The sequence below is a fragment of the Bactrocera oleae genome, chromosome 5, assembly GCF_042242935.1.
Source record: "Bactrocera oleae isolate idBacOlea1 chromosome 5, idBacOlea1, whole genome shotgun sequence".
Lineage (NCBI taxonomy): Eukaryota > Metazoa > Arthropoda > Insecta > Diptera > Tephritidae > Bactrocera > Bactrocera oleae.
In genome coordinates this window covers 66645031-66660128 of record NC_091539.1, presented here as the reverse complement: position 1 = coordinate 66660128, position 15098 = coordinate 66645031, and the positions used below count along the sequence as shown (strand labels likewise).

Sequence of the window (15098 nt, the reverse complement as noted above, 5' to 3'; positions counted from 1 at the left end):
AGAATTAGAATGGCTAACCTAGAGAATAGATGTTGAATATTAGGTTGGTTTCACCAAGAAGTAGCACTACAAGCTCCAATTTTTTTTTTTAAGTTGATACAACTGTCGTGAGAACACATGCAAAGTAACAAGTCATTCCGTCAATTAATTCTTGGTTTACAAGCCATTTTAATTTGACGTGTCAGAGTACTTTTTTAATATGACAAAATTTGAATATCGCGCAGTGATTCGATTCTTTGTTTTGAAAGGTTTAAAGCAAATGAAATTTTTGAACAATTATTATATAAGAAGTCCGCACCTTCAAAATGCGCCGTTGCATTTTGGGCTGGTGAATTTAAATGTGGTCGAAGGACGACCAAAAGCCGCAGCCACACCAGAAATCATTGAGCAAGTTTATAATCTTGTTAGTGAAGATCCAAGTTTGACAAAGCGTGAAATTGCTCATGTCATAAGCATCTCAGACGAATAAGTAGTTCATATTTTACATGAGGAATGACATATGAAAAAGCTGTTTGGAAAGTTAGTGCCGCACACGTTAACAATTCAACAAAAACTGGGTCGAAAACAAATTTCTCAGCATAATTTGGAGCGTTTTAAACAGAATAAAAGCAATTTCCTGCGTCGTTTTATAACTAGGGATGAGACTTGGATCTACCATCATGATCTTAAATTTAAACGAGAACGTTTACAGTGGACTGGAACTGGTAATTCAGCTCCGAAGCAGGTGAAGTCAGAACGATCAGCAAAGAAGGTTATGGTATTAGCTTTTTGGGATGCAAAAGGAATTTTGTTGATTGATTATCTGCAGAAAGGTAAAACAATCAACTCTCGATATTATTGCAGCCTTTTGGATCAGCTGGATGAAAAAGTTCGTGAGAAAAGACCCGGTTTGCAGTACAAAAAAATCATTTTTCATCAAGAGAATGCACCTGCTCACAAAGGTGTTTTAACAATGACAAAATTCAACGAATTAAAGTACGAATTGCTTGCGCATGCACCGTATTCACCATATTTGGCTCCCAGCGACTGCTACCTCTTCAGAGAACTGAAACAATTCCTTCGTGGAAAGCGTTTTTCGTCGAATGAACAAGCTATTACAGTATTCTGTAGAGCTTCTGGAAAGTCATTATAAGGATGGCATAAAATTATTGGAGGATCATTAGAATAAGTGTATTGAAGTTAAGGGAAATTATGTTGAATAAAAAAATATATTTCGTACCAACATTATATTTTCATTCGGGCGCTTTTCAACCAATTTGTATATAACATATATAGAAGATCAATTCAAGCATATTTTATCGAACAAAAATCTATTTGTGATCGATCATTAAAAGTATTGTCGAGTCTTAAAGTTAATCTAAATCAAGGAAAAACGTTAACTTCGCTCCGCTGGAGCTATAATACCCTTCACAAATACAAATGATTTCTAACAAGAACTTTAATCGATCAATGGAACAATTTCGTTGAAATTTGCACCATTGTCTTAGACAATAAACAATGCCGAATTTCTTGAAGATATCTCGTCAAATAAAAAAGCTTCCGATATCGGCGGTTCGGACAAATGAGCAGCTTCTGGGGGCGTGTGCAAAACTTCAGATCGATATCTCAAAACCTGAGGGACTAGTTCGCGTATATACAGACGAACAGGCAGATGGAATCAGCTCATTACGCTGATCATTTATAAATATTTTTTATAGAGTCTTCGGCAAACTTTATTTACCCTGTTCAGGGTATAAATATTATGCTAACGCACCTCAGTAGCGGAGAACGCCACTATGATCAATAAGATTCTAAAGAGGGTTCTGTGTAGATTAAATGGCGGAGAAATGTCATGAGAGGACATTGTCTTATTTTCTTACCATAGTAATATAGGGGATAGTAAAAAAAGAAATAAGAGAATAATAAGGCCTTGAAAAGGTCATGACTCTTGAACACGCAAGTAAAACTCGATTTACCTTCCAACTAAACCTTTTACAAAACGACTTCTCTGCCAAATGCCTAAACCTAACTTTTTTCTAGGTAAAAACACAAACGGATATATTTACTGCCGTCTAAATTTAATATTTTTCTAGATGTAGATGCATGAACATAAATAAAAGCCCCGAGTATTTATGGTGTTCATGTGCGCATGCGCAAATTCAAAATTTATGCGAAAATGACTTGTTTCGCACACCGCTCATCCAAGTCGTAACACTTCAAACGCTCATTAATTTACAAACTTACACTGTTAAACATAAATATATAAATATATATATATATATGTGTATGTAATCGCACTGCACTCAAGTACTTAGCGAGTGATGAGTGCATCTCACGCCGAACGTATGAATGCTCGGAACGAATGCAACCCAGACAAATCAAATCGCTTATTTATGTGCTCATCAAAGTAAAAGTCAGCACTGACTGCCTGTCTGACGAACAATGCTCGGGTGAAGGTTAACGATGCAACGAATGCAGGAACTATATTTCGCCTTCGCGTTGAACAGCAGAGTAGATTTGTGACTTTTATGAGCGCAGCTTGGCAATTAAAGTGTTGAGCGTGTTCCTTTTCTCAGCTGGTGGGCAGTAAAAGCTGTTGCTGTTGTTGTTGTGACATTGAATTTGAGTTGGATATTGAGCAAAAAAAATATTTATTTTTGTTTGTGTTGTACAATATCTAATCAAATTTTATACATATTTGCTTGTGTTTTGGTTTTGCAAGTCATCAGTGCTTGAGTGCTACAGTTAGTGCTGTGCAGAATTATTTGCGAAGAGTTGTGGGTATTCGATTACTCAGCAATAAGTAAATTTGTATTTTATATTTTATTTCAATTCCAATAATAAATAACCGGCAGAGGTATAATGTACTTAGGATGTCATTTGCAGCAAATTAAAATACGAGTATAAATAAGAAATCACGTTATTTATATTAGCAACCATTTCGACGACGGCAATTTGAATCCTCAGAGCTTTATTTATATATTTCTGAAGGTCGTTTCAGCCTCTAAAGACCAATCTCGAATAATAATTAACAATGTGACGGTGACGCTGCTTTCAAGTCTAACCCAGTTTGTTACAGAATTAAAATCGTCTTCCGAAGAAAATGAGAATATATTTGGATTCGAATAAAATTCTGGCGTTCAGAAAAAATTTAGTTTGCTAAATTTTTGAATTTTCAAACGAAACCACTAACAGACTAAACCGAGAAAAACTATATTAACCAAAGGGGTTTCACGCAGAAAATCTATTTTTGATTTTAGGAAATATATGTGTAACTAAGGCTGAGCCATGAAGAGGAGAGTCTTCAAAAGCTTCCACGCTTGAACTATGTGACCGTAGCCTCAATTGTTCACATTTCATCCCTGGATATTAGATGATCGTTGATTCATCTGCGATCAACAAACTTTGCACTAACATATCCAACTCGATGAGAAGGGAAGTGAAGTTCGAAGAAAGCAAAAAGGAAAGAAAGTAGTTCTAAGACCAATTTGTTCCAAAACCAAGACAGATTGCGTCATCTTCAGGGAATAATGTATATAATTATTTTTCTGTAAGTATTTTATCCCATAGACATGTCCCCAAAAAGACATTGTGTAGTCTACTGAGCTTTAAACATCTCTACTCTAACATTTAGTCTCATGGTTTTACCAAAATATTTCGAATACGAAATTACAGCCATATAACGATTGACTCTATACTTTCTCTATAAGTTTTCCCCAATGACCTAGGATACTTAACGCTCGACATACCCATTAAATTTACTACTTAGTCACCGAAAACAAACATATCTGTAGAAATAAATTTTAAATTTGCGCCGCTTAAGTTATATGTTAAATGATCCTGATGCTTACATCGGTATTAGGTTTCAAAAATGTTTTTTTACCAAAGATGAAATAATAGACCTTATGTATTACACACAAAAATTATTAACACCTACATATATTGTTGGTTCAAGCAATTAAGTAATATATTGTAGAAAGCTTTCTCAATTTAATTTTTATCACAATAAAACGCTTACCTCCGCCCACTACCCTAAACTAGCTTATCATACTGGCAACATTATTTTTATTCGAACGTGAATACAATATTCTTAATATAAATACAATATTCTTCGTAAGAACCATTATAAAAAATCATCGGTATAAATTTAATATTATTTCTCATTAGAACGTTGTTGCAAAGTTTTAAAATTAAATTGCAGGCCGACTGTCAAAAACTTTCGAAACTGTCAAAATAGAGAACAGTGTTGCCGAAAATCACCAACTGCCATAAGCTCCACAAAAAAATTATCACGCCCGAAAACTGCAACAAAATTGACATCGAAGCGTGAGAACTTCGTAAAAAGCTCTGTGAAAGTTTAGTGAACCCCACAGTATGCTTCATTCATTTTATTATCAAACTTCTAATTCTTCTTCTAATCCATTCGTAAGCAGTAACTTTATGGAATAATTAAGTAATTTTACAATTATGCAAATTTACTTTGCGATTTTCGTGAATTTAATTCTTAGAAGCAAGCTTGAAGCTCTCTCAAGACAATCAAAAAGTCCCCGAGTTCAATACTAAGCCGTAAATGTGAGATAATATTGTACAATATACAAATTTGAATCTTGTTAGATTTTTTATAACCCATACCTGTGTTAATTGAAGGCTACTAAACCCATTAACGGCTTTTCATTTTACACTGAATAAATCACTTTTACACTGAATATATGACAAAGTCCCATAAGGTATAATTTATTAGTAATAAATATTGAATAGAGTTGCCTCAAATAAACATATTCTTGAAAAAATTACGTACTTTGTTAAAACACTCGACTTATCTATATTTAATAGTAATGCTCAAAAATTTCAAAAAACTAATAAAGTAAAAATAAAATGATTGAAATTTCATTTATTCTCGAAAAATTATTCGTGGGTTGCCAACCAAATCTATATTTGGAAATATATGTAGTTTTTAAAAGTTTTTCTTACAAAGTTGTATAGCATAAAAAAATTAAAATACATATATTTGTTAACTTAACATACTATCAACAGCCTAGAACATAGGCTAGACTGGAAATATTTTATAAAGAGTTGTCATATTACAGAGCAAACGAAAATTTAACATTTAAGGAATGGTTATGTATGGGATTAACCGAACATTTTATACTCTTGCAACTTGCAAGAATCAAAGAAGACTAAATACCTTCAGGTGTTTGGAAATGTTATTTATTTATTATAGATATATTAAAAAAGATTTAATATAAAAAAATGTTGCGAAAAGGTTTAAATTTGGTGTCATATTAACTTATTTTGAGGTCATAGATTCACTTGGTTTTATTAGTTTATTTTACTTCCCATCAGTGAAAATTATACTAAAATCGTTTAGAAATGGAAGGGCTTGCATTAATTTTTGACACTGCTCAGCTATACTTGAGAAATTTTCGGTAAAAAGTCAACCATACGCACTGGGGTCCACATATTCGTTATGCAGAGCCTTGAGCAGTGATGGCCCGATTTTGACGATTTTTAGACTCGAGATGGCATACGAGAAGGCATTATTTGTGCGAAACTTTATCCGAATATTTTAGTCCTTGATTTGTGTCCTGGAAAGTGAAAGAGTTTAAAATTTTGCCATATGGGAAGCAAGTCTGGTTGTAATACGATTTTCTCCATTTTCGCATGGGAATAAGAATGTTATGTAATGAACTTGGTTGAAATCGGTCGAGCAGGTCCCAAGATACGTGATTTCATCTAAAAGTGGGCGGTGCCTCAGAATTTAAAATTTAATGTCTCTGATGCATTTAGTTATTGATTTATTATACTTTTAGTATTTTTTAACAAAACCGATGATTATCAACTGATTTCACCTATTTACACACTATCGTAAGAATGGTTGGAAATATTTGTTGTGTGCAAATTATGATGGTGATAAAGCTTAATTGGTTTTAAAAATATATACATTGGACTTATTGAGGGGCGGGGCCACGCCCAGTTTTTCAAGATCTTCAAACCCCAGGTTCTCGTCCTTAGATTCTTTTATCAAATTTGAGTTCTGTATATTAATTGACAGCTTAGTTATAGCACTTTATACGTTTTCGATCAATAGCGTTTTTGGGCGTGGCAGTGGTCCGACTACGCCCAACTACGAACTCGTCCTTTCTTTTTAGAACAATGTAATATTTACAGATGATGTTTATGGATGCTTCTCTGCTCATGGATTTGGGGTTTTGAAGTACTTCACAGAAAATCTGAACGCCTGATAAAATTGTATTAAAAGTGTTTACTGAAGTCAGCTGAAATGCTTTACGGCAAAAATAACCATGATCGGATACTCCAAAAAGACAATTATCAAAAACATAGGAACAGACTCTGTACTCAAGGCATACAAGAAAATCATATTGCAACATTAAGTTGGCTATCAGAGTCACCAGACGCTTATCCAATAAAGAATGTTTAATAGGCAAAATGTAAAGAAAAAATTTAATGTTAGCAAAAGATGTCATTCGGCTACTTCAACATACCTGGAGGTCACTTTCTGTGGAATATGCTTAAACATTTAATTGCAAGTTGATAACGCGGGAGATTGCTGCTATAACAAAATAATGTATTTTCTATAATAAAAAAATTTTCCCAATAGCCGCGACTTACACTTTGGAAAATTGAAACGTTATTTTTTGAACGCACTGTAAATAAATATTTTATTTATAGAAAATTTTAAATAGTTTTGCCCGAAGAAAAGGATATATATGTTATGTATGTATATTATTCAGAAGGCGTTGCTATCTACCGTAATATTAAAATAAAAAATGTATGCAATGTGCTGTATAAAAGATAAAGCGTAAATAAAACAGTTTTGAGCAAAAAATATTTTTAACAGCATTGCCAACTATAGAAAAATATTATACTTTTTTTAAGGGGTTACATGGGCTTCATGGCCTCAAAAAAAATTTTTTTTACAAGATCATTTTCTAGAGATTGCCCTAAATTCTCAAGTTGATCCCAGTAATAGTTTTAAAGGTATAAATTTAAAAAGTTGCGCGCTAGAGATCAAGTATATACTTAAAACTTTAAACGCGTTTTTCTCGAAACTCTGTTTTCAAAGTCGGTTGTCAAGATTTATCACGAACTACTCCAACGATCTTAATAAATTTATACACAGGCCTTTGTTATATAATTTACAAAGTCTTGCACGAAGGATTTTTCTTTTTTGTTCAATTATAACTATTTAAAAAACAAAAAAACGTCGAGAAATTTTCACCAAAATTTACATTTTTTTTGTAAAAACGTTTGCCAAAAATACAATTTTCACTTTATTTGTTTTTTCTCCGTCCCATACCTAGTCAATGGTCTTAGTTCAAACGCGTATTTTTTTTTTACTTTTTATAATCTTGTCAGAAGTTCTGCTGTCAACGCAGCAGCAACTTTTTTCTGAGAAACATCCGGAAATGACGTCGTAATGACCGAGTTTTGAATATTTTCCTTTGAAATTTTCAAAAAATCTTTATTAAATATGTATCTTTTGAATAATAAAAAGTTTTAATAAAATATTTAATTTTTTATATGAAAAAAAAAATTATTGAAAATAGGGCGTTTTTTGCTCGACGAAACCCATGTAACCTCTTAATGTATGCAAAATATAATGTCATCCAAAAAGTATATAACTATATTTATATGGAACCTTAAGACAATTTGTGTAATCAGTGTTGCCACTATGTGTGAAAATAATCAAAAATTGCTTTTGATTGTAGTAATTCTTTGTGCTTTCCCCTAACAACAGTAGTATTGTTGTATTAAAGCCTGGAATATTCATACGCCAATGTGCATAGACATTTCTATATATACATCTATGTATGTATATGTATGCACACCTACAGGTACTTTTTGTTTTGATTTGTTCTTTCCCGCCTTTTTGCTGCGACAGAAAAGTTCAACTCGCCAAAGTCATGACACTGCAAATGGAAACTCGAATGTTGTCTTGTTGCGAAATAAACCTATATACGAGTATATGTAACATAAGTAAATGTGTGTATGTATGTGTGTCTATCTATTTGTAGAAATTGTTATGCATTGCTAACAAACCGATTTCATTAATTTATGCTTGAGATGAGCGCTTCGATGTGAACTTCTCTAATTGCCGACAAAAAAACTGTAAAAGTGCTTGTAATTATTACTGCATAACAAAAACAAAAACAATAGTACTCAAAATTAAACAATAACAAATTGTAATATAAATAAAGCAGTAATAAAAGAAAAAAGGTGACGAGTGGCAAAAAGGGAACAAAACAGCCAAGCGGCAAGTGTGAAATGCACCAGAGCTCGCGTGTATAAAAGCGATGTTGCAAGTGTCAGCGGCATCAGTGAAATCAACCACCAGAGTTGAAGCATACGCAGCACAACAAAGACATCAGTAAAATAACAAATCAACAAATCAGCAAACCAGAACCGTGATTTTCGGAGTCCTCGACGAACCGCGACTAGAGACACTTGAAAGATGCGCGCTTTCGTCATTGTATTGCTGTTGGCCTTGGTCGCCTTAGCCGTTGCAGGCGGTGGCGGATGGCAAGGAGGTGGTGGTGGTGGTGGTAGAGGTGGCGGCGGTGGATATGGTGGTGGCAGCAAAGGCGGATATGGCGGTGGCGGTTACAGTGGAGGTGGTGGTGGTAGCAAAGGATACGGCGGCGGTAGTGGCGGCTATGGCAGCAGTTCTGGTGGTTATGGCGGCGGCAAAGGAGGTGGAAGTGGCGGTTGGCAATCAGGTGGTGGTGGCGGCGGCGGTAAAGGCGGCTATGGTGGTGGTTCTGGTGGTTATGGCGGTAGTTCTGGTGGTTATGGCGGCGGCAAAGGAGGTGGAAGTGGCGGATGGCAATCAGGCGGTGGTGGTGGCGGCGGTGGTTATGGTGGTGGTGGCAGTAAGTGGTAATTCATCGCTTTTCCACACCAAACGATTACGGCATACAGAACGGGATTTGTTTGAATGATATATGCTCTGCTTGACCTAACTGGACTATTTCGCTTGTCTTGAAAAAAAAAACATAAAATTAAAACTTTGGTAAAACTTTTATTTTCGACTCACATAACTATGCTGGTTTATATCTTTATAATAAAGGATAATTTATAAATATAAAATGGCATTTTAAAAAAGCATTATAAACTTATTTCTTTGTGGTTGCTGATATTATAAAAATTATCTTTTGATTAGAACTAGAATAAAATTGTGCGGTTAGAACTACGTGCATTAATAGTGAAATTTTTAAAGTTAAAGTTGGATTCAATAAGGATTGACATAAGTATCTAATATGCTTTTAAAATCAAAAGTGACTTTATTTTATATTTCGGTGTTTATACATATATTTTAGGGATGATGCTTTTAACTTCTGAGTAATATGCGCTCCATAGACTCTTGATCCCTAGTATGATCCTTAGATGTGCTTAATTAAAGATTTTTCACATATCTTTAAAATAAATGAATACTTTTAAATGGGTGGCAACCCTCCTTAAAAATTAATTTAAGTAAATATCTTTCACTTCAGGTTATTAAAATTAATAATACTATAAAATTAATAAAAATTTTAATCAAATTAAAAAAAATCAACAGGTGGCAACTCTTTTCAAAAATATTTTTTGCTATAAATTTGATTAACTCTGTTTAGTTTGATAGTCACTTCCATTATATATTTAAATCTTTTTTATAATTTTTTAAAAGGTGGTAACCTTCCTCAAAATAAATACTATTGAATGTAGACCTTCTTAAAACTCTTTGTTTTGCCTTTCAACTGATATAATTTTTTGCTTGAAAAGAACCAAACAAATACGCCGACGAATAAACAAATTTTAAAATTGATTAAACTTAACTATTGAGGTATTTATTAAAATGAGGGTTACAATATTTTCTTTCGTCCTACATATTCATCGCAGTCGTTCGAGTTTACTACTAAACTTGAACAAGCTTAACTTAAAAATATATAATTTAAAATTTGATTTTCCAATATCAAATAATCTGAAATTTCTTGGGCGAGCTTTCGTTGTATTCTTCTAAAATTTTTGTCAGCATAATTGTATGATCGATCGAAGTATATATTCTATCGTCTTTGCATTGCTTTGTAATTACTTCCACCGACTTTCTTCTCATGGAAGAGCATTTCAATGAAGATGTAATGTTCCGATACCATGATACTTCGGTACTTTGATATCTGATATATATCCTTCAGCATAATTTAACATATTAAACCATTAAAACATGATCTAAGAGTAGCAAATCATTATGCTTCTCGAACCAAACCTTAACGGAAACTGACTAGAGTAACAAAGCTCTAGATAGCTTCGAACATGTCTAAGTATGCATGTCTTGCTAGCACTTGGATGGGGTGAGAAGTATTTTAACTTGGTTAAAACTAGCTTAAATTAACCCTTTCAAAGCATCCGACGTTATTTGTTCCACAAACTGAGTCAGCACTAATAACCGCAATTGAATACAATTTGCAGCGAGGACGAAATTAATCTTTCAACGCTAAGCAATAACCTCCAGGCAACGTCAGTTTCATTTTACTTCAAAGTGAGCTCAACATTTTAACGATAAATAGTTAAAGCTCAATAATTGCCTAAAACTAAATGCCAATTTGAGAAGTCCTACGTTGAAACTATCCGGTAGAAAAAAAGATTCAGGCAGTCATGAAAACTCTTGAATCGCAGTTTTCAGTTAGTTTCTTCTCAGTTTGCTTACGTAATGGTATAGTTACGGAAGTTGGGAGATGTTCATCAATGAATTCTAGGAGATTTCTAAATAATTCATAAGTCTTTGTGGATGATGGATGTCTCATTCCACTTTTTTCCTATTTTGTAAATCATCATCATACTATTTTAATTTGTATACCCAGAACAGGGTATATTAAGTTTGCCATGTAGCCTGTAATACCCAGAAGGAAATGTCGCAGACCGTATATGAATGATTGGCGTGACGAGCTAAGTCGATTTAGACATGTCCATCCGTCTGTATAACATATTTTTTTATACATACGAACTGAGGGTCTAGTTTTTGAGATATCGACCTGAAATTTAGCACACGTCCGTTTCTCCCCAAGAAGCTACTTATTTGCCACTATAGCATATAGCGCTCATACAAACTGAACGATTAAAGTTCTTGTAAGGAATCATTTGTATTTGTTGAGGGTATTATAAGGTGAAGCCCTAGTTAACGTTTTTTCTTGTTTTAATAACCAATGTTCCTTTGAAAGAAAACAATATCGTGGTTTTAAATGCAATTGACTTTATTTACAAAAATGTACATATGTATGCAAGTGAGTGCGTGAAAATATGTATGCTTAAATTTAATAATTCTGCCTTCACTTTAACTTAAATACACATTTGGGGGAAATACTTTAACACAACACAACATTTTCGTTTGATATTGATCTTCACGGCTCTATTGAAAGATTTACCACTTCCAACCGCCGCCACCACCGCCAGATGACCAACCACTGCTGCCACCTGATGGCCAGCCGCCCCCATAACCACCACTGCCACCACCGCTGCTAATCTTCCAAACGCCACCACTGCTGCCACCACCTCCACCACCTAGTGACCAGCCGCTACCACCGCCGCCACCTGACTTCCAGCCACTGCCACCGCCGCCACCACCGAGACCCGATTTCCAACCAGATAGCGCTTGCGCCCAACCACCACTACCACCGCCGCCATGACCGTATCCACCTGAACCACCGAGACTGCTTAATTTCCAACCACCACCGCCGCTGCCACCACTACCTCCACTCGACCAGCCGCTGCTGTAGCTAGATTTGCCCGGCCAGCCGCCGCCACCGCCGCCTCCAGACCAACCGCCCGAAGAGCGCCAGCCATTGCCGCCGCCGCCGCTACTATAAGAGGATTTGCTGGGCCATAAGGAGATACCACCGCCACCACCACCACTCCAACCACCACCACCGCCGCCTCCGGAGCTCCAGCCACGACTACCGCCACCTCCACCAGAGCTCCAGCCGCTACCGCCGCCACCGAGGAAGCCGGCCATGGCGACTGCGCACAAGCTAAACAACACTAAACAAATGCGTTGCATTTCGGAAAGGATTTCGTAAGCACTGTTTGTCGTTTCAAACGAACACTTGCTCTTTGTAGCACTATTACCGTTTTATTGTTGCAAGTACAACTGTTGTGACCTGAGGTTCTGCCACAACTAATCCTCTACAGCATTAAGACACAACTATTTATATGCGCCAAAGTAAAGCGTTTACATGAATTATTATTCCTTACTGTTTTTCGTTGTTGTTGTTGTTGCTGAATTTGAAAATGTTGAAAATACGAATTCTATTCTTATAAAATGGCACAATTGAGCCAACCGAAGCCAACAAAAATGTTTAAACGGCTAAAACAACAATAATAACACGCCTAAATATGGTTAACATGCACAACAATAACAACAAAAATTGATTAGTGAATTCTCTGCAGTTACTAGCAGTACAATTAATGGCCAACGCCGCTAGACTAGCGCGCAACCCGCACCCCACACCACGCGACTAGCGGAAAACGCACCAGCGCTTAAACGTTTCTCCATGCCGACTCTCGTGCGCCGAGGCACACACCTACACATACACACTTGTATACATTTTCCGAACAAATTGAGCATCGAGCGCATTCGCTTCCATTTCAGTATCTTTTGTTGTGGTTATGCTTAGTTCTCTAGTCATTGCTAGTGCATTGTTGTTGTTGTCGCTTTATTGTTATTTTTATTGCAAACCGCTTGGCAGTGGCACATAGCGCACGGCCGCCAGCGCTACAACAGCATCATTGCCACCTCCAACGAATTTTGGCAAAACTATTTTGTCTTCTTCTTTTTGCTGCCAGCTTCAGTTCATCAGCTGACGCTCGGTGCTGACATATCCGTTCATTTGCTCAACTTTGCCACAGCGACCGCCAGCAGTGTCCTCGAGTTTAGGCCGCAAACATGCAGCAGCTGCTCGTTGACTTTGTTGCTCTCATGCACATGCGCACACATTGACCCTCAACCTGGCGGCTTGCCGCAAGAATCTTCACGCCAACAATCTTACACTGTGAAACAGTGAGTCGAAGCCAGAATTATATTTGATAGAGATGCTGAAAAGTTATGGTATATCTAGAAGCTCTAGTTTTGGTTTGAAAGCCTTAGATGCTTATAGAATTATAGTCTAAAGTGTGGAAAAAGGTTGTCAAACAACTTATTAATTCTAGAGCAAACCATATTATACACAGAATCTTGTAAAATCCAATATGCTAGTAGATATTCGTATATATGTATATGTAATTTCCTTCAACTACTGTTGGAGCATAAATATGCCTTCTTAGGATTAAAAGGAAGGATGAAGGGAGCTGTGTGTCATTGGAAACCTCGAAAAATCTGTAATTGAAAATTAAGAAAAGCAAAAAGTGTAGTAAGAGATAAGTATAATAAATAGAAAGTAGCATCTCTGGTGCACTTGTCCAGCATTAGCAAGGCAACACTTCAAAGGTGAAGGGGGGCTTCACGGTATGAGACACTGCAAGAGGTATCGACAGTGAAGCGCTGGCACCTTCAGGTTCTCATAAACTATGAAATTGCACTCCATCTGTCATCGCTAAAGACCAAAACTACTCATTAGCCTACCAGACTAACCTAAACTAACCGAGATTTCAGTCACTTAGATATATCGCAGCCTTTTCATCGAAGTTTTTTAATGAATAATAATGAATGTAAATAAGTTTCGTGATATAATGAATTAAAATTTTAAGTTTGCGCTTTCTTCTGAACTTATCTGTTTATGAGTGAGAACAAATTTTCTTATCACAGCATCAACGCCTGTAAATTCTTTCTATTCTCTACAGTTTTAGAAGCTCACCATAAAAATATTTTTATAAATTAATAACATTTTTATAAACTATAAAATCTTACGATAAAAATACATATATAAAAATTTATTAATTGAACAAGTGGCAACCTTCCTGAAAAATATTTTTTCAAAAATTACTTTTAAATTCGTAAGTACGTACAAAATATTTATTTCCCTTTTGTTGCATAGTCTCAAGAGCATCTCACGCATACACACATACAAATATAAGCACACATTATTGCTTTCCGTTTCACACATGAAAATGCTAATGGGCAAACCGAAAAATTTAAAATGAATTTATTGGCGCGTAATTTTTAAAAGCTTTGCTTAGCAATGCAAAGCTCAACTAATTGACCATGTCATATGGCTCCATATAATACAATAGTTGCTCACACACATGCTTGGCAAACGGATAAAGAAACACACACATATATGCAAGCTTGCCTGTTCGCGGTAATTGTTTTGTTAAATTTATAGGTTTTATAGTAACTTGTGAGTTTTATATGTGGAATAAGCTCAAGTGCAGTGGAAATGCTAAATTAGCCAAAAAATAACAACAACAAATAATAAAAATAAATGTAAAAAAAGTTTGTTTTATAATTTTAAATATAGAAAAAATAATAAGAAAAAGAATAAAATTTAGCAAATGCACTTCACTTGAGAAACGCTCTCTGAACACACACATATACACATCTTAAAACACATATGCACGAAACATAAGAACACAGAACACTTCAGTTATGTGGATGTATGTACATATAAGCAATTTGTTTTATGTTAAGTTCCATTTAATTACATTTATTTGTGAATAATGACACCCCGTCGCGGATAATAAATCATTTGTTCAGTTGCCCTGCAACGTTCTAATTACACGCTGCATTGCACGCTTTCAAAGCAAATATGAGCGATTCAGTGTAGATGTACATATGTTTGGGTGCATAAAAAGTGAAGATCACATTTTTATTAATTACTTCGTTAATTATAAATCTTATATTTTTTATATATGTGAATATATGCATTTATATAAATATATACTCGTGTGTGATATGTATGCATTAGAACCTTATTGAAACAGTTACAACTATAATGGAATGGAGTCATAAGCGCTCAAAGATAAAAAAGGAATACTTAAACTCTTATAAAATAAATTAATTGAAGTTAAAAAAAAAAAAAAAATATATATATATATATATATATTTGTATGTTACTAATATATAATATCAAAAAGTAATAAAACCAAATAATTCTATAACATACTAACTTCGGTTCGAAAAATCACCAAAAAAA

General features: G+C 35.0%; 2 protein-coding genes across 2 annotated transcripts; one reads left to right on the top strand and one right to left on the bottom strand.

The window, feature by feature from the left end:
• The first annotated feature begins 8298 nt into the window (after nucleotides 1–8298).
• On the top strand, nucleotides 8299–9087 carry LOC138857399 (uncharacterized). Its single transcript, XM_070109900.1, has one exon. It carries the CDS (start codon nucleotides 8453–8455, stop codon nucleotides 8879–8881), a length of 429 nt encoding a protein of 142 aa, XP_069966001.1. The 5' UTR covers nucleotides 8299–8452; the 3' UTR covers nucleotides 8882–9087.
• Nucleotides 9088–11392: 2305 nt separating this feature from the next.
• On the bottom strand, nucleotides 11393–11983 carry LOC106624541 (uncharacterized). The gene has a single exon (XM_014244282.3). The coding sequence runs from the start codon at nucleotides 11981–11983 to the stop codon at nucleotides 11393–11395; it is 591 nt and encodes a 196-aa protein (XP_014099757.3).
• Nucleotides 11984–15098: the final 3115 nt, after the last annotated feature.

Excerpts from the sequence above, each read along its gene's own strand:
- LOC138857399 (XM_070109900.1), top strand. The coding sequence starts at position 8,453 with ATGCGCGCTTTCGTCATTGTATTGCTGTTGGCCTTGGTCGCCTTAGCC.
- LOC106624541 (XM_014244282.3), bottom strand. The coding sequence starts at position 11,983 with ATGGCCGGCTTCCTCGGTGGCGGCGGTAGCGGCTGGAGCTCTGGTGGA.